This window comes from Calonectris borealis, chromosome 6 (genome assembly GCF_964195595.1).
Source record: "Calonectris borealis chromosome 6, bCalBor7.hap1.2, whole genome shotgun sequence".
In the NCBI taxonomy this organism is placed as follows: domain Eukaryota; kingdom Metazoa; phylum Chordata; class Aves; order Procellariiformes; family Procellariidae; genus Calonectris; species Calonectris borealis.
Window position 1 is genome coordinate 2,815,254 of NC_134317.1, and position 23,178 is coordinate 2,838,431.

The following is a 23,178-nucleotide window of genomic DNA, read 5'->3' on the forward strand; positions in this document are numbered from 1 at the left end:
AAATATTTGTCACTTCGGTGCCCTAAGATACGAGGAACTGAGCTAGATGTCTTTCTACAGAATTCCTAGTAAAGGTGAGGAGAAAAACTACTGAGTTATCTTTTTCTCTCCTAAGATATCTTAGTACTTTTTCTCTCCTAAGATATCTTAGTACTAATCTTACATGAGCTGTTATCCTGGTGAAGTTCTACACCACCATAGTCTCCTAAATAGCTGGTGGCATCACTGCTAAGGACAGTAGTGGTGACATGATTTTAATAACTTACAAAAATAAATTTGAAACCAGGCTTAAAAGTTTAATAGGGATAAATATGCGGAAAAAGATACTGAGAGAAATGGCCAGTTCACAGCTGGAAAGGTGTCTTCCTGTCCTGGGGAAGATGAAGGTCATCACTGCATGTCTGAGCTCAGTGAAGGAGGAAGATGTTGCTTTGTTGGTTGAATCAGTACAGCGAAATACTTAAATATCTCGAGGTCTTTGATGCAGTGATTGGGATCTTTCTCTTTCCACCTGAAGGCTCCTAAACTTTAGACTCAGTGGTGGCTTTTACTGGTAGAAATGTCGAAGTAGCAAGTTCCAAAAACATTTCTGCTTGCAGCAAGCGGAAAGCTCACACGGTTTTCAGTGCCATGAATGTTCATATTTAAGCTGTGCTACGGTAAGAGCTAATTGTAAGAGTTGTGGTGTTGATTTTGTGGTGGGTAGGACAGAAGTACGGTATTTTAACAGATTGAGGATTGTGTGTGGAGTCGTCTGTTCCAAATCCCTTACTCAGCCACTTTGGTTCAGTTCAGTTTGGTTCATTGATTTATTCAAGACACATCCTCATGTAACAGTGCAGGTTTTAGAACTTAGCTTTATATTCAGTTGTGCTTAACTGGTGAGAGAGCAAATAAACTAGTCTTTGATTCACAGAGTTAAAAATTAACACTACACAGTCTGTCTTGTGGAGGGAGTAAAAATGCTGTTAGTGATGTAGAGCTGAAATGTAGTAGCAAAGTAATTGTATGACTTGCCTCATGTGCCCAGTCCTTTTAAAGCCTCTTTTTATTAAGAGTTGCTTCTTTTTTACTCAGCAACCTCAAAATTGTCATTCAAACTGATGTTCACTGTGTGTACATTTATAGAGAACAGGAAAATAAGCTGGGTAGTCAAACAGCTCTCATACATAAGAGCATAAAGAGTGAAGAACTCTGTTCTTCCACTAGCAGCCACCTGGCTGGAAAAAAGCTCTCCAAATAATCCCGAGGGTCAAAGGGATCTCTTGGGGGAGAGGGCCCCTTTTCTTTGACTGCCATCTTGGCTGCAGGCTCGTTGCCCTTTCTTGCTAATTGTGGTGTCATTCAACAAGAGACGCTCTGGTTCATAAACCCGCAGGAGAGCACAGCTGTAACTTGACAGCTCCAGGTAGCTGATGCAGAAAGGCGAGGCCGCAGGACGTAGGCTACTTTGTCACGGTAACGTACATAAAACTTCGTCCGTGAGCTTGTCTGACTCTCAAAGCTTCTGCCTGGCCAGGCTAAACTAATTGCAGAAACCTGATATATAGTGGAAAACCACATGAATTTGGAAGAACTCAGTGTACGGATCCTATGTTGATGCTGTTGCTCAAATAATTTGAAATAAGTACGGAGCGGCAATACGATTTGTATGATCCAAGGCATCAGAGCGCTCTTGCTCGGCTCTTTTTCCCCTCTGCTGCACCCTTAGACAGCAGCAGAGCAACTCCCCGTGCAGTTTGCATGCTGGACTGAAAGAAATGTGAAAGCTGCTGATTCAAAACACGTTTGGAATTGATTTTCGTGGATGCGTGGTCTAAAATGTCTGATAGATATAGATAAGGAGGTTATTGTTGTTATGGTGTGTAATGAGTTACACAGCATATATTTCTGAAATCATGTACTTTAGGAACTAGGTGACTTATTAAACCACAGTGTCACCACTTAAAAGCTGCCCGTGTGACCATGTATATTCTATGAATTCCCTCCCTTGCTCTTGAGCTAATACTTCGTGGACACTGATACCAAGCCTTGCATTTGATAGCAAACGAATGACAGGGATGCCCTGTTAGCGTCGCAGCAGGGCTGTGGAAGGCTGGCTGAGGAAGGAGGATGAACCGAATCTCTGTGAATTCACTGGTGAGTGGAGAATCGAGGGCTGAAATACCTCACTTGATCCAAAATGAAACATCCCGATGTTTTTGCGTATTCATTTTTCTAGCAAAACAGGACAATTTCACACAAAATTTTCAAACCTTTCTGGGTTTTTTTTTCAATTTTTCTTACACAAAGCCAAAATCCATACACAATTACTGATGTTCTCTCTGAATAGCTGTTTTTACCACATATACATCAATTTTTTTTTTTTTACTTGAGCTGTCCCTATGCCCATGAAAGTCATGGTCAGGAAGACACTCTGGTTTAAGCTTTCCTTTTAAACGGCAGAATTTTACACTGGTTTGTTAGGACCCACTAGGAAATCCATAGAGAGACCCCAAAGCTTGAAAAGTTGCATTTTCATAGTTTGCCGTCTCCCCATCCTTCATGGCCCCTGACAAAAGTCTTGCTGAGTAGATCTGGAGTGCAAACACTACCGGTACTCTTGAGTTTGCTGACTCCTGTTGAAACCAAGGTACCCTCCCGTTATCACAGAGCTGCGATTAGTTGTTAACTCAGGCTAACACTAGGACCGGAATGCAAAAGAGTGCAGCAGTGAATTATTTCCTAACGAAGGCAAAGCAGGATGCATTAGTGCTGCTGCTCTGGGACTGGCTTGCACGTCTTATCGGGGGAAAAACCCTCACCAGCATATACTCACACGGTGGCTACAGTGTTTTGCCGTTTAGTATCAATACTTCGTTGTATGTCATGTTCTAATTGGCTGCAATTTATTTTATTTTATTTTATTTTATTTTATTTTATTTTATTTTAGCTTGAAAAAGCATCGGATGGGAAGGATGCTTATAGCTAGGTATGCTGTGAAAGGCAACGTGATGCTTGTTCCAAAAAAGTAGCACCTGTGCAATTGCTATGTCAGGAACGAGCACTAAGGTTGGTCAGAATTTCCAGCAGAGGAAATTAATTACAGGTAAGATATTAATATAGAGTTAAATTCCTGCAGTTTATTTTAAGCGATTACCTTTTCTCTTCAAGCATAACTTCAGCAGGGCTAACTAATTTTAATTGCAATTAGAGTGGCAAAGTATTGAAGTTTTGACCCTGCTGTTAAAACCGTTGGCCAAAGAACTTCGTCAGCACTCAAGACCTCAGCTACACCTGAGCGCTAATTGCTGCCACTGGTATGACCTGGGCTTTTTTTTTTTTTAAAAACTTTTGGGGGCAGTTTGTCAGCTGTTTTAAATTATTTCATTGAAGCCAGCAGACCTGCTCTAATTTCCACCAAATAAAGGTGCAGCTCATCATACTTTAATGAACCAAGGAAGGTTAAACCTTGCTGTGCGTGAGTGCTTGCTGTTCCAAGCAGGTCAGTTGGAGCCTTTTGTGCCCTTAAGTTTTCGTGCGGGCTGGCACTTGTGTAGGGAAACTTTTCCCTAAATGTGGAAGTTGTCCCAGGGGCTACATGCCCATATGCACACACGCGCCCGAGGCTCACAGCAGCTGCTTGATGATGACAATAACATCTTGTATCAGCTGCAAGAATAAGTTATGTGTTGGCTTTTTCATAAGATCCTCCTCTATTATAATTCTCTTTGTTTCCAGGGGAATAACGGCATCTGACAGCCGCCTTTGTCAGGAGCAGATCTTTGCCGGGGGACGCATGCAGCATTGATGATATATACTGTTTAGGTCTGTTCTAGAGATGCAAAGTTTATTTTTGCCGTGCGAGGGTTTTCTGTGCCCTGTTAATATGCAGGGTTTAACCTTAGGGTACGTACACCAACATGTGCCTTAACCAGGTGACCGAGACTGAATCATTTGCTCATGATCCCATCTGAAACGTTACACTCAAACACAAAAAACTCTTGAAACAGCAAATTCTAGCAGCAGCAGCACAGCAAAGCTGGATTTGCTTCAAGACACCAAACCGACCCCATTTGCTAGTTGAACAGAACCCCCCTCCCTCGCCGGCAGGTTTTCAGCAGGTGGGCAATGACGAGGGCTCAAAGCCCTGCAGCTGGTTCCCCCCCCAGCCCTGCTCTGCTCGTCCTCCGGCAGCACGGCCCTGCGGTGGGGCCTCTCTCGCTGAGCTGCTGAACTAATCCTGCCTCTTCGGAGAGGATTTGGTCGATGTTGTGTCACCTCGACGTGGGTAAGTTGCGTCTGTGAGATGCTCTCAGCCTTTCGGCTCTGAATACTGTGAAAATAATTCGAATTGCTGTATTGACTTGGGTCTTGAGGCAGTGAAGACCCTATAAATGTCCTATAGGTTTTGGAGGGGCTTTATCTGGGCTTGTGCTGGGGTGGAGGAGGATGGGGCTCAGCAGGAGGGCAGTCCAGCATGGTTGCATGAATTCCTGCTGGGTTTGCAGGCGGCTGCAAACCTCCTGCTCTCCCTCTGAGCAGCAGTTGGAGGAAGGAGACCCAAGCGTGACATCTGCTGCAGTCTTTGCTGAGAAGCTGTTGTGGTGACAGGAGAAAAAGCCTCAAGGCATTCAATGAACTCAAGTGTTGCTAAAATACTTGGGTGGTTTTGTACCAGCTGGGGTTTCCCGAGGGCTGACTTTGCTGTAGAGACCACAGGGCTGCAGCTCAGCCCCGGAGCCGGCAGCTGATACACCATGGTGGTGGCTTAGCTCAAGAAAACCTGACGCTGAAAAATCTTGAAGCAAGTAATTTGCTAATTTGAGTAGAACTTACACGCGGGAGTGGAGCTGACGAGCTCAAGATAAATGTGGTTATTTAGTTATTTTGCAGGACTGCTTTGGTTACTTGCCGGAGTTAGATATATTTTTTTTAATTTGTCCGGTGATCTTTGCTCCCTCTCAGGGGAGTGTTGTGGCAAGTGTGTTTTAAATCCAGAAGTACATAAAATTTCAAGAATATTGAAAAATAGAGGTGGTGATGAATAGTAAGATGAGAAGCCCCAGAGGTGCAGGAGCGAAGTATATTTGTGTAGAGGTGTGGAAAAGAAAACTAGTGTGTGAGGGGAGAGGGCAGGATCGTTGCTGACTTGGTACTTTGGAGTCTGGGAGAGAGAGAGACCAGAAAAGTTTGGGGTTTAGAGATAAAAGCGTAGACGATAACATTAGTAATTCTTACAGGCAGGAATCCGAGTAGGAATCAAAGGAAAGCCAGGTATTAACTCCATCCTGTTATTTATGAAAGTCGTCCAGAGCAACACATGACTTTCAGCTCAGGGGATTTCCCTACAAGCCAACATCCTCCTGGTTGTGCCCGCAGAGTTCGGGTGTCGGGACCCCCCCTTCCTGCCCCTTCTCCTCCTGCTGCTTCTCTAACCCCCACCATCAACCCAAAACATCACCATGTCCTTCCTAAAACCGCTCAGTGGAGTACTGCTTCTGCAGGTGTGACTCTTGTGGCATCTTGTCCCTTCCCAAGGGTTCATGTCCCATTTAATGACCCAAATATTCCGCAGAAACGGGAACGAATGGCGCGTGGGGTTTAGATCTTTGCAGCCCTCCAAGGCCGCTGCTCTTCCAGCTAATCTCATTAAAGACGCGAGAGCCACACACCTCCTATTGCTTTTGCCAGGTTTTTTTTTCCTGTTTTTTTTTTTTTTACTAAAACAATAATCACTACCTACGTAGTTAGTTGTCCTATTTGGGAAACTATTTATTAGGCACTGAGGTGTGGACCGTAGCCTTTCACTACAGACTGTGCATGTTCAGGAAAGGTCCGTGACCAGCTCCTCCTTCTCCATAAGCATGTCCTGTCCTCGTTTTTCCGAAGAGACATATATATAAAGATGCATGGCATATGCTGTATAGAAATAGGTATGGTACTTATAGGTAGATGGGTAGCAGCGTGCTCGCCTGGCTCTTACACAAGTTGAGGTTTTACGTGCACAGGGTCAGGGACTGACAATCTGTCTTTGAATGTAGGGATCCTTTATAAAGGAGGATTTTCACAAGCATTTTCAGGAACGAACCTAAGAGCTCAGGGTAACTGGTGCGCCACGGGGCAGCTGTAGGACATTTCCTCTCTCCGCCAGCCTTTTGTTATCGGTCGGGTTTTCTGCTGGGTCTGACGCTGGAAAATTGCTGCAGACTGGCTGAGTATCTGGTGATGGAAGGGGCTCAGGAGGCCGTCAGGTCCAACCCCTGCTCCCTGCAGGGCCAGCTAGGAAACCTGGGCGGCTGAAAAGACGCTGAAATGTCAATGAGCAAAATGTCAATAAAATTAACCCCTTCCGTCCCTGCGCCTGCCTACCCACCGAAAAAAATTGTTTCTGAAAACCTGTTGCAAGTATCCCAATGAAAATTAAACTGAAAAAGCATTGACCAGCTCTATTATTTCCAAATTTCTAGTGTAATGAATGAGGTTTTCTGCTACACACTAACGCCCCCGACGAGGACAAGAAAGAGCTGGGCTTTTTTCTCTTGACAAATATCCTGCCATCCTCCATTAGGGAAAGAAACCTGGTCTTACCTGGACTAAAGCCAAAGGCTGCTGGTGGAGCTTTGAGCCCAGCACCCAAACCTGAAATCCACGTAAAAACCGGGACTAAATAATAGTTGCAAACTAACTATGGCTTTTATCTTCCACGGGCTGCTGCGGTGTCTTTAAAATAGTAGCCCTTCACCTTGGGAATGGCAATTCTTACTTTGATTTTTTTTTCCGGTAAGGCTTAGGCTGCTATTTCAGGAGCTGCACAAACACAAAGGTCTCGTCGGTGCCGAGTCTGACAGGAGAAACCTAACAGGATTATGAGACTGAAATTTCATGCAGCTGGGTGTTATGCTTCACCGAGAAAGTAATCTCTACCGCTAAATTTGCAGCGTCTGGCAGATTGGAAAAGCTTTAAGAAAAGCAAATGTCGTCTGAGGGCTGGAGGGGTTTGTTTCTAAAAGAGACCCAGCGATAGCCCATACGGACTACGTGGTGACTGGTAGAAAATGTTGGGAAAGGAACTTGTTGGAATATGTTTCCCCTGCAGAAAACTCAAAACGTTGGTTAGTGGGATGTTTTCAGGTGACAACCCATCATTTTGGCTGTGAAAAAGCCGTGTACAGGCACACGTGTTGCACCCTACCTTGTGCTTAGGTTGGTAAGACATTAGTCGAGTGTGAACAGTGAGAAATACCCGTCCCAGGTCAGCTACAGGGTCCGCACAATCAGCCCTGCCTTTTTCTGGTCCCTGCGACGCCTGCCATGGGCTTTTATTCGGCTGTCCAGATACAGCACTGCATGGCACTCAGCCTCGCGGCAGGGGGATTATTTACATTTTGACAGTAAAAACCTGAGCAAGTTACCCCCGTGAAATAGTTACCTACTCCAAATGTTCTCCCTCCGGCAGTCGGCAGCAGAAAGGACTGGGCTGTAGCCCCTTGCCACCGTCCCAGCTCAACGCTTTTTGGGTAGGAAGGTGGGGTTAGTCATTTCTAACACACATGAACCGACAAGTTGAAGTTCAGCCTGTCTTCAGCAGAGCTTGACAGGAACATAGGTAGCATAACTTAAACCTAGTTGAATTTTACGTTGGAGAATAGTGAAATGTTTATAAACGTCAGTAAAGCTGGCTCTTTCAGATTGCTTCTCTCAGCGTATGAAAACTTACTTTGGGGGGATTTTTTTTGACAGCTTGGTATCACTTGCTTTGTTTTTCCAGTATCATCAGCCCTATGTGGGATTTGTTTGCATTTATTGTGAATAGACTCCGTCGTGTTGAAGATGTTAGTCTAAGACTTGCAGGTTTGAGTGCTGTATGATGACGTGTGTACATGTTATACATCTAAAATCTGATGAAACCTTAAAACGGGTTAGAAACCTGAAACCCTGTAAATACATGTAAGTTGAGATTTATTTAAAATGCTTTTAAAGATATAATGTCAATGCTAAAGGAATGAAGTTATTAGATCAGCCTGGGAGATGGGTGGCTGATGGGTGGCTCAGGAGGAATCGAAGTGGGCTCTGGGATTAATGTCAAGGGGAATCCCGCCCAGAGATGAGCAAAGAGAAATTGATACAAGAACCGATCAATTGATCTTAATGAGGTTGGCATCGTAAAGCATGTATTAGCAAGAGGCAACAAAAATCGGAAGCCCGTTTTAACATGCATCTGGAATTGTAACACTGTGGGGTGTACAAGGGCTTTGATTCAGAGGGTTGGTTCCCATCTTGGTTTTTTAATTCTGAATTGATGCCACTTTGGGCATTGCCATTTTCAAGGTTTGCACCTTCAGAGCATGAGAGTTCACTTACCCTTGCCATTGATTCCATGATATACATTTTCAAGTGCATTTTCCATTTCCTTTCCCACTACCTACATATAGGTATGGTGATACCATTGACCGGAGTTCGACTTGTTGGCAGTTTCTTGATGGAAAGAGCAAGTCGTGATGCGGAGCCCTCTCCCCAGCCTTGAACGGGAATATATGGGAACCTCCGGGTGCTAGTGAGACACTTGGGGCATGACCTTTGCTGGTTGCTTGAGCCTCTTTAAGGGGCGTAAAAATGCTCTCCAGCCAGTTAGTCCAAACTGGGTTTTAGTGGGACTATGTTGGATTTTGGCTGGCAATGGGGAAGAGGTTCTTGGGTCTCAAAAAAAAAAAAAAAAACATTATTAGGGATTACAGCTACTGCACTCAGGAGGTTCAGCATCGCTTTGGCTGCCTTGGTGGTTTTGCATGAACTGGGTTGCTGGAAGCTGGGCTGGGCTGATTTGCCCAAGAAAGCAGGCGAAGGCTGTGTCTAGTGGTGTTTGAGGGGAGGAAAAGAGCTACGCAGTCAAGATGAATTGTTTTTACTGACAATGAATTCGACTGCTTTACAGAAATTAAAGCAAAGCGTTTGTTAACTAAGACCTGCCTTCAGCTCACCGCGCTATAACGCAGAAAATCAGTAATGCAGCAACGAGGTAGAGCAATGACTGCGGGGCTGGGAGCCCGGCGGTTATCCCGTTCCGCACCCTGAGCAGGGACTGGTGTTTCCAGAGGCATCTGCTGAAATGGGATAATAAAGTCTCTTCCCCCGAGGCGTGTTTGTAAGCCAAAGGTGCACCAAACGCCGAACCGCCGGAGAGAAACAACTTCTAGGACTAAGGGGAAGTGCAGGAGCTGTAGGTCAATGTGCTACTGTAAATTGCATTTCTTCAACTTAAAGATGTGGGAATTGGGGCTGTGCAGAAACACGGTGGGCTGCCCCCAAGTTTCGCGTTATCCGCAAATAACTTTGTCCGAAACCCTTTCATTAGCTGCATGAAGTTGTTTGCATCCAAGTAATTGTCGGGTTCAGGAGTGGAAATTAGAAACAACTGCATGAAAACCTCCAGAACACGCTGGGACTAAATTAATGTGACAGCACAATTATGGAAAACGTAAAGCTTTCCCAGAGCAGGTGAGGGAAAGGAAGATCCAGGGGTCACAAACTAAAGAGGAACCTCCTCAGACTTATTTTATTAAATGCCCAATATAAAACAATTTGTAAGAAATAACTATGGGAGCTCAATAGGAGGAAACCATGGGGAAGATTCATTAGCTACAGGGAGAGTTAAACCAAAATGCTCTAAATACAGCTCAGCTCTTTTGGTTTTTTTGCTAATAGGACATCGGAGAAAGGAAAAGGGGACAGGGGAGCAGACAGCAGTGTCCTAGTGTGGGGGGGAGAGCAGGGCTGGTGATGGCAATTGTACATAGTTATCAGACACCTCACACATCATCTGAATATTTAAACCATTTATTTATACAAATGTACAGCATTTACAAGGGTTAAAAAATTAGACATTTAAAAGCACTATCACATATATAGAGCCTAAAAAATAAATACGGTGCAGCTCAGCATTTATGTACTTTAAAAAACCCCCGAGAGCTCCGCGGGCAGACCGGGCACGCCGACGTGCCGGTACAGGGAGGATCCTGCGCGGGTTCCCCGCTTGGTCTCAGTCACCTTAATTTGCTCTTTTAAGCTCAGTGTCCATAACCCTCGTACCACAGCCGGAGGTGGCAGCTCAGCTGGACGGTGCTCGGGCCCCTTTTGAAGAGCACAACTGCGGCACACCGGTGCGGGAGAGGGACCAGCACAGCACAAGAACCGGGACCTTCTCCAGCTGCAGCAACATCACCGTCGGAGCAAAGCCGTGATGTGCTGAGGGGGGGGCTCCTGCTCAGGTATTTGCAAAGCACTGGTCTTGGCATAACCGCGAGGCTGGCAGCTGGATACCCTAGGTGGGATGTAGTATTTACATCTAAGCTACCTTTCCTAGGCACACCATCATGTGCCTGAGCTGAGACAATTTAGCATCCACCTTAGCATACAATGAATCAGTCCCTGAAATACCACTTTTTCCTCCACTGACTGCAAAGGGAGTAGAAGTAACTGGCTTGGCTTAATACCTCTACAACGCCGATCACTAAATTTGATCGGTGGCACCCCAGTCTTCGTGGGTAGAGAGCGCTACCAGGTACCCAAAAAGGTCTCTGGTCTGTCTGAGGTCCACCCAAACACGGTATGAAGATCCTGTCTGTTGGTGTACACGATGAGCCGCTCGCACCGGAGCCCGTGTCATCTCACCGCAGGCACCACCCCTTGCATGTGGTGGTAGTGGTCCTGAAAGTCCAACAGCTTATGAAGAGATTTGGCCCTTCCTGCAGCTCAGCCCAGGCAGTTATACGTATCCAGCTCAGAGTTACCGAACCACGGGTTAGGCTTGGGGAGTTCTGTTAATGAAACTGCAAAATATATGGAAAATAGAGGGAGGTGACATACAGAGCAGCCAGAAAACGCAGGCAGAAACCTGACTGTAAGGCATTGACCAAGGCAGCTCAGGTCAGGAGGTAACTTCTGCTTCTTGCTGCTGGTTAGGTACCTTATTGACTGACTCCTAAATGCACGTGTTTAACAAGACTCAAAATAAAAATATAAATCCTTAAAGGGTCCAGCTGAGCTGCCGCCACCAGCGCGTGAGCCCTGAGATGGCAGGGAGCTCCCCACGAGTGCTACTGCTGGCCACGTGCAGCACGGCCCGAGCCTACCTCCGTTGAATGGATAAGCAAGATGTTCCCGAGTATTCCCAGATTCCCATGCTTCCACATCATGCCGGCTTTCCAACACATGTTCTCAAAGTGCGTCTCCTGGATCCGGCCTTGTCTCCTACACAACCGTGCTGCCGAAACGCTCGGCCAAGGTTTAACCCCAACCGCTGAGCGACGTCCTTCCAGACTTAAACTCTTCCTTTTTGCAGGATAATAATAATAAATAAATATTTAAATTGCTGTCAGAGAAGTCCTAACACCCTCCACCTCATTCTCCCCGATTCCTTACAGAGCGAGTGCCTGTGGAGCAGCACTGGGCTTCCTCCGCTGCAGAAAGCTTGCGGAGAAGGGGGACAGGCTTTATAAAGCCTGCAGGGTGGGTTTTTTTCAGGGTCTCCAGAAACACGTCTAACTTGCATAAAATAGCAGATTGCAACTACCCTCTTAATACCAGCCACCTGTGAGCAAGTCACAGGAGCTGGAAGGACATCAGAATGCAAGGGCTGTCCGAGCGAGCTCCGCCAGCGCTTCCTCAGAAAAGTTCGTTTTATAGAAAAAGTTAAAAAAAAGGAAAGAAACGGCGTTCGAAGTTCAGTTTTCACAATGAAGCATATATACATTTTGAAAAAAACATCACTCGGCAAAACACACCGAGGCTTCCAGACTGCTTTTCTCCCCCAGAGAAATCACCTGACGCTAAATGGGGAGCGCTGCTCTCGGGTCTCCTCCTCCTTTGCCTCCAATAAAACTCCCCGCAGTGCAAGAAGACCTCACTCCAAAGGCCCCAAAACTCGCGACAGCACCTTGCATGCTCAGATCTGCAGTTTTCCAGCTATTGATGGTATCAGCGCGGATGCTGCTAGATGAGGGCTTGCTGGTACCCTCCAGGAGCCCTTTCAAAGCACTGAAGGTGTTTACAAAGCATTTGGGTTCCAGCATTGCCTGCCTTCATCTGCCTTTCACTGCGTAACTCGCCAAAAAAAGCACTTCAGAGCATAAGCACATTGTCACTTGATAAAGCACACGTTACCTTGGAGCACGACTACCCAAAAATTAACTCATAAAAGAACAATTTATGACTACAGTGCGGTTTTTTTTTTAAAAAAAGCAAACAAAAAATTAATTATAAAAAAGTTTGATTTAACTTTAAAACAAGTCCATGGACACCCTGCTTTTATTACTGACCCTGCAAAACAAAGCTGATTCTTTTTCAATAGTGATGCAAAACATTTTTTTTATATATATATATATTTTTATGATAATTTATATATTAGAGGCTTACCCACTGGCAAAACAACAATTTTCCCTAGCAGTATCAGGATTAAGAATCTTTTAAACACTTTCGATCCTACTCAACATACAAAAATAAATATTGCATACATGATTTCCGAGCAAAACAAGCAACACAGGTCACCAAAATACAGCCGTAGCTCGCAATAGTCCATACTGCATAGCGGGAGTGCATTAAATAAAATAACAGAAGCTATTTGGGATCAACTCTCTCTCACGCTGTAGGATTGGGGGCCAAAACATGTAAAGCCCCAAAAACCCGGCGCGGCAGGCACCAGCATCTCAACCTGGACGCCCGCCAGCTCTCCATACGCCTTCCTCCTCTCGAGAGAGGGTCAAGGACCGCGCGCCCACCTCCACTTGCTTCAACAACAGAGTTTTTAGAGTTTTTCTGGCCCGGTTTATAAACCAAAGCGGTTTTCTGCACATCCCGGTGTGTGTTGTTACGGGGGTGGCTCTTCAGGCCGCTGTGGACAAGCTCGGAGGAAGCTTCTGTGCGCGACGCTGGCCTGACCCAAGCTGCTGCTGCTCCCTTGACCTCATCCCTTCCAGCTACTGCTACTCCATCTCTCCGAGAGGAGCAGGAGATGTGGGGAGACTGCAAAGACATACTGACTATATGTTATTTACCATACGTTCTCAAAACAGGTTAACGAGACACCGGAGTTAGTCCTCTGATAAATTAGAACAAGGAAGTTTCAAATGAGTAAGTGAGGGTACGAGCAGCTGGCAGCGATAGGGTAGTTTTAAATAACGTTTCTTGATGGAGAAAAGACAGACATTACGAAAAGCACGTGCATCGGTCGCAGCCGTGGGTTCTGGGAACATTTTGCATGAGTTTCAGAAAACCTGTGATGGTTTTACCCCCTTCAAACGCGTCCACGTTCCAGGCTCGCTAGTTCATCATTAACAAGAAACGAGGAGGAAAAATCAGCCTTTCAAAGACAACTCCAAAGCGCAGGCGCCGTCGGGAGGGGTTGAACGTTCACGCAGATGTTCTCACCCGGCTCAGCTGTCCGGACCCGCCACGCGTGGCAACGTGACCCAGTGCTGTGACATCAGCCCCAACCAGAGACACGCCGTCGTCAGCAGGACGGGGCGAGAAAGTCTCTGTGTTTTGTTGAGAGGGGAGAGGGTTGTAAATACAGCGTCTGTCGTGTTCCTTGGTAGCGGCAAGTTGCAGATGCTTCCTTCACAGCAGGAGGTGCAGATCTGAAAGAAACCAGGTGTTAACTCGGTTACTTGAAAAATACCACGGCCATTGAATAAAGACGTAGGGGAAATAATACGACATTTGCAAAAGAGCACAGTGGCCAGTCTGGTTCCCCCCCCCTTTTTTTTTCCCCTCCCCTTCCCCCCCACCCCCCTTTTTTTTTAAATCCATCTACTTGGAGAACAATTTCCCCTGTACAGGAACAGTACGTTGGCTGGTGCGAGTAGGACACATCCATTGTCAAGAGGTTATTTTCTTTTCTACCCCAAAAAAGTAAACTGATGAAAACCAGTGCTGTTTGGTTGAAGTAGAGCTCACAAGCCAGAACTCAAAGACATCAGTACTTATTCATACAGGGGTTTTTTTTTGTTGCCTATCACCTAGGGTGCAGGCACTGGAGTGACAGACGACTCCTGTGTCAGCCCACAAGGACACGCGGCTCTGCCTTCCCAGGGCTCGGCAGGGCCAGTTACAGCACCCTGCCAGGGCACAGAGATTTAGAGCACCAAGACGAACGCGCCCGAGGCCAAGGGAGCATAAAATTATGTGCAAAACAGCGACAGGGCTGCAGCGTGCCTGGCAGCTCAAAAAGCTCCTTTATTTTAACCTGTTGGAGAAGTTAAAAAACTTCAGGACAATCTTTAACACATAACTGTTTGATTCAGATATAAAGCATCTGCTCCGACGGTTTTGGGGCTTTCCCCCACCCGTTTCAGTAAGAAAACCAAGAGATGGTGGGCGAGCATCGGTCGCAGAGCGGCGGGGACCAAACACGGTGCGGGGCTGCAGGCAAGGCACTCCTCGGCCAGAGGGGAGCTGGTTTGCTCCCCCGAGCTGCCGGGAGGAGAGTTATTTGAAGAGATTGTTCTTTTGTTCTGGGAGAGGTTATTCCTTTGTTGCTGTAACAAATGGAAATGAGCTGGAGCTCATTAAGAAAAGAAATTTCATTTTTGACGATGCTGGTTTAGCCACTGAACCGGTCAGACTTCTGGTGGAGGCCAGAAGGATTCTGCCCAGTTTTCATACAAGAAAAAAGGCAACTTTGATCCCATACCTTGTATTCTTCATGCTTTACATAGGTGCATCCCGTAGACAGACAGTCCTCTAATGGTACACAGCGTTTGGTGACGGATACGCTTTCTCCAGTAACTTTCATCATGTGTTGGCTAAAGCAGTATCGTGTACCTAGAAAGATGGAAAAATGCGTTTACCTGTCAAATTCAAGGTTTGTGATAATCTACAAATAGGAAGAAATAAGAAAGAAGTCTTAGATTTTTTTCAAATCTTGGGATTTAAAAAAAAAGAGAATTTTGATGTATTTATTGCAATACACAAATGTCACTAAGTACACCCCCCACCCCCCAAGCTCTGGCACAAACCTGAGGTTTCAAAGCACTCTGGAACACGGAGGTTTGTTTCCAATACTAATGTGGGTCTATATGTTACAGATAAAGAAACGTAACATCAAGTTACGGAGGGACATTCGGATAAACACCCCAAATCTTGTGCACTGATAGTTTTATAGGGATTGTCTTTAAAAAAAGAAAACCTTCACAATACCTGTTTAAGTCTGAAGCTAACTTTCATTTGTATAGGCTTAATTTTTTCCCAGCTTCATTAATTCTGTAGAACTCCCTAAAGCATTACACATCGGAGACGCCCTTCCCTATATCCTAGCGGCTCGTGCAAGCTGTCCTCGCTGCTCACGCTCTGATCCTGGCTCTCCCACAGCTCCTGCGTAGCCTAGAGAAGATCCTTCACCCTCTCTGCCCCTCAGTTTTATCATCTACAAAATAATGCCAAAAGACCAACAGAACAGTTGGGAGGATTTCTGTATTTCTCAGTTTCCCAGTCTTTGGAAAAGGCACCACGAAATGGATTGTGTCCTTGTATTCCCATCGCATCTTCTGCACGCTTCTCCTGGGGGCTCCCTTGTCCCCAAGGGAGACCCCCCTCCTCCTCCTCCTCCTCCTCTTTTCAGCTACTCCTCTAGGGGCACTTGTAAAACACAGAGAAAATCCAAAGCAGGATGTCTGACAAACGCTGTGGTTATCCTCAGGCGTAAAGGAATTTGGGTTTATTTCATGCTTTAGTCGTCAGAGGGAAGTTGAAGGTGCTGGTCCCCTTCCCAGCCCTCCAAGATGAAAACACTGGATTCTCAACACAGGAAACATGCCGTTATATCTCTCTTCTCTAAATTATACCTTGCTTCTTTATTAATCGACCTTATTATTATTAATAAAATTGTTGCTTTCACAGGGGGAAAAAAAGGACTGTAATTAATTTAAAGTGAACGTTCCTGTTCAGCCCTCATCTCCGATGGGCAAAGCCCTGCATACTTCTCATGTTTTAGGCATTCGGCAACAGCCGAGCGAGATTCCCGACTGAACGCGTTATTCATTAGGCAATAAAGCCCCTCAGAAACCTGTCGTATCTTTGACCTGCTCTTAACTCAAGCGCGATATCCACAGCAAACAGACTTAACTTATCACCAGAGGCTGGAGATGCTGGGCGTGCTGTCTTCCTTCAAACCGGCCAGGGCTGCAACGCACGGCTTTTAATGCGTGTTCCAGGCTCTGCTGCCCCGAGGGGTGAAGCTTTACCCCAGGGGAGCACTCTCAGGCTTTGAGCTTCTCCCAGGACCTCGCCTGGAAGTGCCGTTCCCCAGCAAATCCGGGCGTGCATCACTGGAGCTTTATTTCTGCTGGAATGGCTCTGTCTGTGCAGCGGAGCTTGCCCTTGACAGGTCCCAGATGGAACAAATAAAGCTTCTAGCACCCCATAACTCTTTTAAGGCTGTTTCATTCTTTCTTCCAAGTGTGTTTATAGAAAACATTGTGCAATCATCTTGGAGATACGTATTTTCCCCGGCACAGAGGGACCAAACACGCTCTCCTCGCGCCGCCGTCACTGATGGCTACGAGCTCCTGCAAGGCAGGGCTGCAGCCACCAAGTCAGTCCTCAATAAGCAACAAAATCCACTCACATCAGAGAAATCTAGAGCCACCCAAATAAGACATTGCAGCATGAAAGCTGATGCTTCTAAGTACGGCGGTGCCCAAGCCAGGCAGCAGTACGGCCGCAGGGTAAGGACGGGTCTCGGTGGTATTGTACCAAAAAAGCATGGGTTTATGTTTCCTAAATTTTGCGGTTCCGGAGCGTCTTTAAAGGCACTTGAGAGCCAGGCTGATTGTGGTGTGATATTCAGGCTGCCCAGCAACACGTTCCATTACAAAAGCATTTGAAAATGAGATTGTTGCTCTATGGGATTATTTGGGGGATTTTCAGAGCTGTCGATTTACACGGACCCCCGGCATGGCAGGTGACACCGTCACCTCTTCTTTCGCATTTTTCCTTCTTCTGGTGGAACTGTCTTGCAAAGACTGCATGACGTGCTTCAGCTAGGAGGTATCTCCGAACGCCTATATACAATAGCCAGCCCCCGTCTCGACCTGCCAGGAGTGGGTAGGGAAACACCGAATCTGGTATTTCAAAGAGCCCAGAGTCACACGTTGACTTTTGAGAGCTCGTTCCCCCAACCGCAGCCTCTAACAGCGCTTTCGGGTGCCACCTCAGTGGCTGGAACATCACCGTGGTGGTGGTGGCCGTCATCGAGATGTCAGCCCGCCCACGGACTGCCCCAAAATAGACTACTGGGAGTATTTTGATGCAGTATTTCCATACAAATTAGATCACTAACACAGTTTCTGCTTGAGCTGAAGCTAATAAACAACAGAAAACAAGGCTAATGCACAGCAGGAGGCCTGCCTTCTAGGAAATGCTTTTTCTAATCTCTGTTCAATACAAGGATTCATGTGCTTACTTTCCATTATAATGAATTTTGTTATACACAAAATGTGGTTCCCCTTAAGTCCTACATTATAGTTAATGAAAATATTTTGGTTTGCTTGGTTTCAATAGCATTCTGTCTTAAAAAAAAAAAGCAAATACCAGGATGGAGTTTTCTCGTTTTCTCCCACCACTTCACCCAAGCAAACCAAGAAGGGTTCGGATCACCGCAGCAAGGGAGGCAACGCCATAAGCACACCCCTCTGACCCCCAGAGATAAGGTAATGATAACCCCAGCCCCCAGAGCACGCCTGGAGTCACGCCTCAAACCCGAGGCTGCATTTCTGCGGCTTCCTCACAAGAACTCCAATTCACATTTGAAAATTAAAGCAAGCAAGAAAGAAGCTGGCTTAATAAAAGCTTTCTGCTGTGGAGGTGTATTGGATGTAACGCTAAGAGATGCCAACAAAAGCCATCCCGAAGCAACGGCCGATTTCTGCAGCGTGGGGAGCAATGACATTATCAGCTTTGCTTCCACTGCGCAGAATAAGGACAGAGCGTTTAAGCCAGAGCGCCCAAGCCCTTTCCCCAATCGTCCGCAGCTCAGTGACTGCTGACTCAGCAGTGGAGGGCCCTGGTCTCGCCCCAACGCCGGCAGCGAGGGGCTGGGGGTCCGTGCCGCCGGCAGAGCCGTGCTCCAGCCCCAAGGCATGCGATGTCGGGGCAGTCTGGGCACCAACACGCTCTGCCTGCAGCAAAGCCTTCTCGAATCCCTCCACTTAAAGGAGATAAGAAGTCCTCTGTTCTGAAGATTAAAGATAGACTCAGATTTCCAGCTAGCCCCTTCTCACGGCTAAAACCCCGTCCTTCCTTCATGAACAGGGGGTGTTCGTACCAGCAGGGCTGGTGACCCTAACTAGCGGCTCCGCTCTGGTTGAACACAGCTGATGAGTTACAGACGCACCAAAGCATGGGTTTCCCCTCCCCTAAACAGCCGTTAAGTATGAACTTCTCTCTCCCGATCAGCATTTTTTTTGGAGTCAAGTCATTTCTGCTGGCTGTTACTAAAGGCAGACCTCGGAGTCGCGCCTCTCTCCTCGCACAGCGATCTGCGGGTAACGCTGCCCTTCGGCATTTAAATACCACCTACTCCTGCCAAAGCAGGGAGCGTCCGTGAACATTGGTCTCATCTGGTGCCAGCCAGCCCGATCTCTTTTATCGTTGTTGATGTTGTGCTGATTTGAGCTCAAAGCAAATAAATTCTCGGACAGATAACGCGCTCTGACACAGGCTGCAAACACAGCTGGTTCGTCCCTGCAGAGGAGGTTGTGGTCTTTTCTCTTTCCAAATTAAATATTTTCGGAGGGCATTTGTAATGTCCCACAAGAGACCACAGACATTCCGGATAGATGCTGAACGGCGCTGCCGAGCCTACAGACAGCACCCGGGGAGCGGCGAGCCCCGGCAGCATCCCTCTGCCCGCCCGGCCCCGGCAGCGTCCCTGCCTCCCGCCCACACGTGGCTCCCACGCTGGTGAGGACACAGTCCACGTCCAAGCCGTGCCCAGGGCTTCGTCAGGGGCTGTGGACAACCTTAATGCTCGTGAGGGTCTCAAGAAGAGAAGCGGTAGAGGGGGAGATCTGAGGGACTCACAGGTACCTGGATCTGATATTTGGGTGCCTGTATCCCAAAGCCCTTTCTGAGCTGTTCCCAACTCCAGACTCCGATGGGAGTTACGAGCCCAAAATACTGAAAATACCTTGATGCCAGCTGAAAATAGGCTGCCCTGAAGCGTGGGCTTGTGCCATAGGGAGGGAAGCGAACAAAGCAAGAACCTGTCCCGTACTCACCAGTAAGAGAGATGCAACCCTTAAATAAACATCAGCCTGATTTAATTTCCAGCTGAGCTAGAGGAGTACGGGGAGTAGATGAAAGTCCTAAACCTCATCCACCGCAAAGAGACGGAAAAGCTTAAAGGATTACTCGTATCGCTTACATACATCTTTCTTGTTGAGGCGGCTTACAAGCGGGAGCAGCAGTCACCAGCATCCCAGTACGCGTAAGGAATAACGGGGGCTCAGTGCTGTCCCTGCGGTGGGGCCAGCGAGCGGTTGTCGTAAGGTGGGTTTAAATTAAACGCTAGCGTGCGGCTGGTTACCTCTTGGACAATAGACGTCCGGAGCCCATCGGTTGCATTCGTAATTATCTGCTGCCTTTTCGCAGGTGAAACATTTAAATCCGTGAGGATACGGTGTGGCTGAAAGGAATGGAAAATACTCAGTTAAAATGAGCCGATTAATCTGGTTCTACTACGCTTTTCAGAGGCACACAGCAGCATTTGTTCTCTTCAGACCTATCTTTCTACAAGTATACCTGTCAACTTCATCAAGTTGGTCCTGATTTGCAAAAACCCCATCACCAATAGCAATGCGGGAAGGGCACGCACAGACACAATAAGGGCTCGGTTCAACCCTGTTGACCCAGCAGAAGTGCCCACTTCAGAGGGAGTTAATGTGAGCAAGGAGTACTTGTTCTCTTGGTATCAGAGCTCACATCCAATACTGCTATTTTATCAGTGCTGATAACAAAATACCAGATGGATTAAAATACTTCTGGAAACTCTCCCACCGAGGAAACGAGCTACCCCTTTTGAAGGCAGGCTGATGTCCCCAAAGGAAAGAAAAATCAGTTTGCTGAACCTCCAGTTTTTAACAGCAGGCTCCGTCCTAGTTTATCTCGCCAAACGAAGAGCGTAACTTCTTAAGTGGTCTCCTGGCAGGGCTTCTGTAGCACATTCAATACTTCTTCAAGATGCTGCCACCTTCTCAGAAGCCAAATGGTGAATGGGTCACATTTATCTCCACGGGGCGAAGTAAGCGGAGCCTCCGCAGCCCCGCAGGCCACATCTCACCTCTCCCTCCTCTTCACCTCCTCCTCTTCCCACCGGCTCTGGGCCAGACCCCGTTCGGGCATGAGAGGTGAAGCAAGAGGCATTCATTGCTTATTTCTTTACTGCTTGGGTAAGGGCCAGCGAGTCTTAGACTCGATATAAGGAAGAAATTGTTTACGCTGAGGGTGGTGAACCCCTGGCACAGGTTGCCCAGAGAGGTGGCAGATGCCCCATCCCTGGAAACATTCAAGGTCAGGTTGGACGGGGCTCTGAGCAACCTGATCTGGTTGAAGATGTCCCTGCCCACGGCAGGGGGGTTGGACTAGATGACCTTTACAGGTCCCTTCTAACCCTAACTGTTCTATGATTCTATTCTATAAGTCACCTGGGAGCATCTCTGGTGGGGCTGGTGCTGCCATCAGGGAACAGCCTGGGGTGGGACAACACAACAGCACTAATTAAATTCACCCCTCTCACCCTGGACCTCTAGCAGGTCGTGGTTACGGCATAAAACAGGAGTTTCATCTTGCTTGTACAGAATATAAATTTTTCAGCCAAATTCGGAAAGGCGGTGAGTTCTCTCTGGGAATAGATGGCAGGCACAGCTCTCTCCTTCTAGAATTAAATAAGTTTGTACCCGATGAAGTGAACAGACTAGTGAAAGGAGAGTCCATGGAAGATGTAAAGATGCCCAACTTCGCTATAGCATTGCGTCAGGGAGGAACTGAAATAAAGCCAGGAGCAGCTGGTGCCACAGCTGCAAATGGTTGTGTCTGGCCCTTGCTCACAGCTATCGATGTGCTCGGGCAAACCGCGTGGCCGTGGGGCTCGGTCTTACGGCCAGAGAGATTATTGAGGAACAGAAAACAGTGAACAAAAAGCTCCTGACACGCTCAGCAACTGCCTGTAACCCTATCCGTCCTTTAATCCCTTTGGGAAGCAACGGTCTGGTTTTATACCGACAAGTTTTACGAGTACTGAGGATATTTATTTAAACTTTGCTCAGCACTCAGCTCAGCCCCGATGCTTCTGCTGCCTCAACACACGTTCACCCTCGTCCTTACCCCCGCGCCGCGGCCGGCCGTGGCTTTGCAGCCCGCGCAAAGGTGGCTTACTGGAGGGGTGGAGGTAGACGATGTCCTTCACGGTGAAGTCCCGGGGCTGCGCGGCTGGCAGGCAGCCGGCCAGCAGGCTGAGCAGCAGCACCCACGCCGGCGTGGGCTGCGAGGCCATCGCCGGGCGAAGCCGTACTCATGCGGCGGCCGAAAAACCTCACCTGGGCAATAGGAGAGAACAAGGGTGAGCAGAGCAAACCCGCGAAGAGCCCGGCCACCACCTCGGCCCCCAGCAACCCAACCTTACCAAAAACCGTGATGCTCCCACGAACCTTCAGCTGCCCTCCCGCGGGGGCAGGCAGCGGGGTCCTTACTTTGGCTCGGCTCCAGTGACACCCCTGGCACCGCCTGGGAAAGGGACTCGGGCAAACCCTCTCCCAGCCAGAGAGCCGCAAACGGGAGCCGAGGGGGAGGGCGGTCGGGTTTGTCACCGTTTACAATTTAACCGGTCGGCGACTGGTTTTCAAAAACCTCAGTTGATAAAGTCATCGGAGACTGCACTGCGACGGGATTTAACTTTTAGAGAATACTGGAAAATTGCAGAATTAGACCAGGAAGAAAGGAAACAGAGTAGCTGGAGACCTGTCGGGATGCCTGGGGGAGCAGCGGTGGGTCTCCCACGCCCACACTCCAACACAGCCTCACACCCTTCTAAAATGCACCTTTTTGGCAAACCAGAAGCTCCACATTACTTTCCACATATCTCAGGAAAGGCGAGGAGCTCCAGCTGCCGCAGGTTGTCTCTTAACTTCAGCTGGCTGCTGTTAGTAACATAAGGTGATTATTGCATTTTCCTCGTCTATGCTCCAAAGGGTTTTATCCCCTCTGTGACCAACGATGCACAGTATTTTTCCCATGTCCCTGAATGAAGGGAACTAATTTAAGCAGAAACAAATACCCACTGCAGCACCACTTGCGAAGCCATCCCAAAACCAGCAGCTTTCAGGACCATCCCAATCCCTGCACCCAGGCTATGGGGAGCCCCTCCAGGAACAGGCAACACTAATGCATCATTAAATACACAGCTCATATTATTACAATTCCTTAAAAATGATGAAAACGTGCCTCGGAAACCAAGCGGGACAGGAAAACCCCGAGAGGACACGGCGGCCGAGCCAGGCAGGAGCCGCTGGTTTCCCCTGGCCGCTGGCATCCATCCAGCACGCACAGGGTTGGGGTTTTTTTTTTCCACTCGGACTGACCAAGAGATCTGCAATACCCAGCTATTTCCTAAGCAACTTTGAAAGCGTGGTAGCTATTATTTAATAAATCAAATTTTTTTTTTTTTTTTTTTTTCTCCCCAGGAAAGATGTTCCAGGGGCGGGGATGTAACCTTCCACCTCTGCCTCCAAATGTTTGTCTGGCAGCTGAGACCCACACAGGACCAGCAACGCGATGGCCATCGGGGGGGCTGTCGTTATGCTTGGCTCTTATCTGAAAACAGCCCTTTTATTAAAACACCATGAAATCCATAAAAATAGCGAGGGAAACAGATAACAGACAACGCGGTGCATTAAACTTTGTTGTTTTAACTTTACGAAGAGGGAAATGCCAATTTCCATTGGGTTTACTCCACAAGATGCTTATCAGCCAGAGGAAAATGAAATCCTGATTAGAAGCAGAAAGGAAATAAAACCACCTCTCCCAGCCACAGGAAAGACAAAAGAAATGGGACCAGCAGCTCTCTGTGGGGTCTGGAGGAAAAGCCCGCAGCAAAGCCAGCTGGAGTCCACCTCGGTGCGGGAGCCGGGTACCTGCGTGGATTTAGGA

The 23,178-nt window shown here is 47.5% G+C and overlaps 1 protein-coding gene across 1 annotated transcript; it reads right to left on the reverse strand.

Moving 5' to 3' along the window:
* Positions 1-13,409: 13,409 nt before the first annotated feature.
* LYPD6 (LY6/PLAUR domain containing 6) lies at positions 13,410-21,526 on the reverse strand. Its single transcript, XM_075152679.1, has 4 exons — positions 21,409-21,526; positions 19,562-19,660; positions 14,669-14,799; positions 13,410-13,613 (listed from the first exon to the last, which is right to left on the reverse strand). Exons 1-4 carry the CDS (start codon positions 21,524-21,526, stop codon positions 13,410-13,412), a joined length of 552 nt encoding a protein of 183 aa, XP_075008780.1.
* Positions 21,527-23,178: the final 1,652 nt, after the last annotated feature.

What these genes read in the sequence shown, in the direction of transcription:
- LYPD6 (XM_075152679.1), bottom strand. Translation starts at nt 21,526, where the DNA reads ATGGCCTCGCAGCCCACGCCGGCGTGGGTGCTGCTGCTCAGCCTGCTG. An exon ending in CGTCTACCTCCACCCCTCCA is followed by an intron (nt 19,661 to 21,408) that starts GTAAGCCACCTT and finishes CATTCCTTTCAG; the next exon opens with CCACACCGTATCCTCACGGA. An exon ending in TAAAGCATGAAGAATACAAG is followed by an intron (nt 13,614 to 14,668) that starts GTATGGGATCAA and finishes GGTTTCTTTCAG; the next exon opens with ATCTGCACCTCCTGCTGTGA.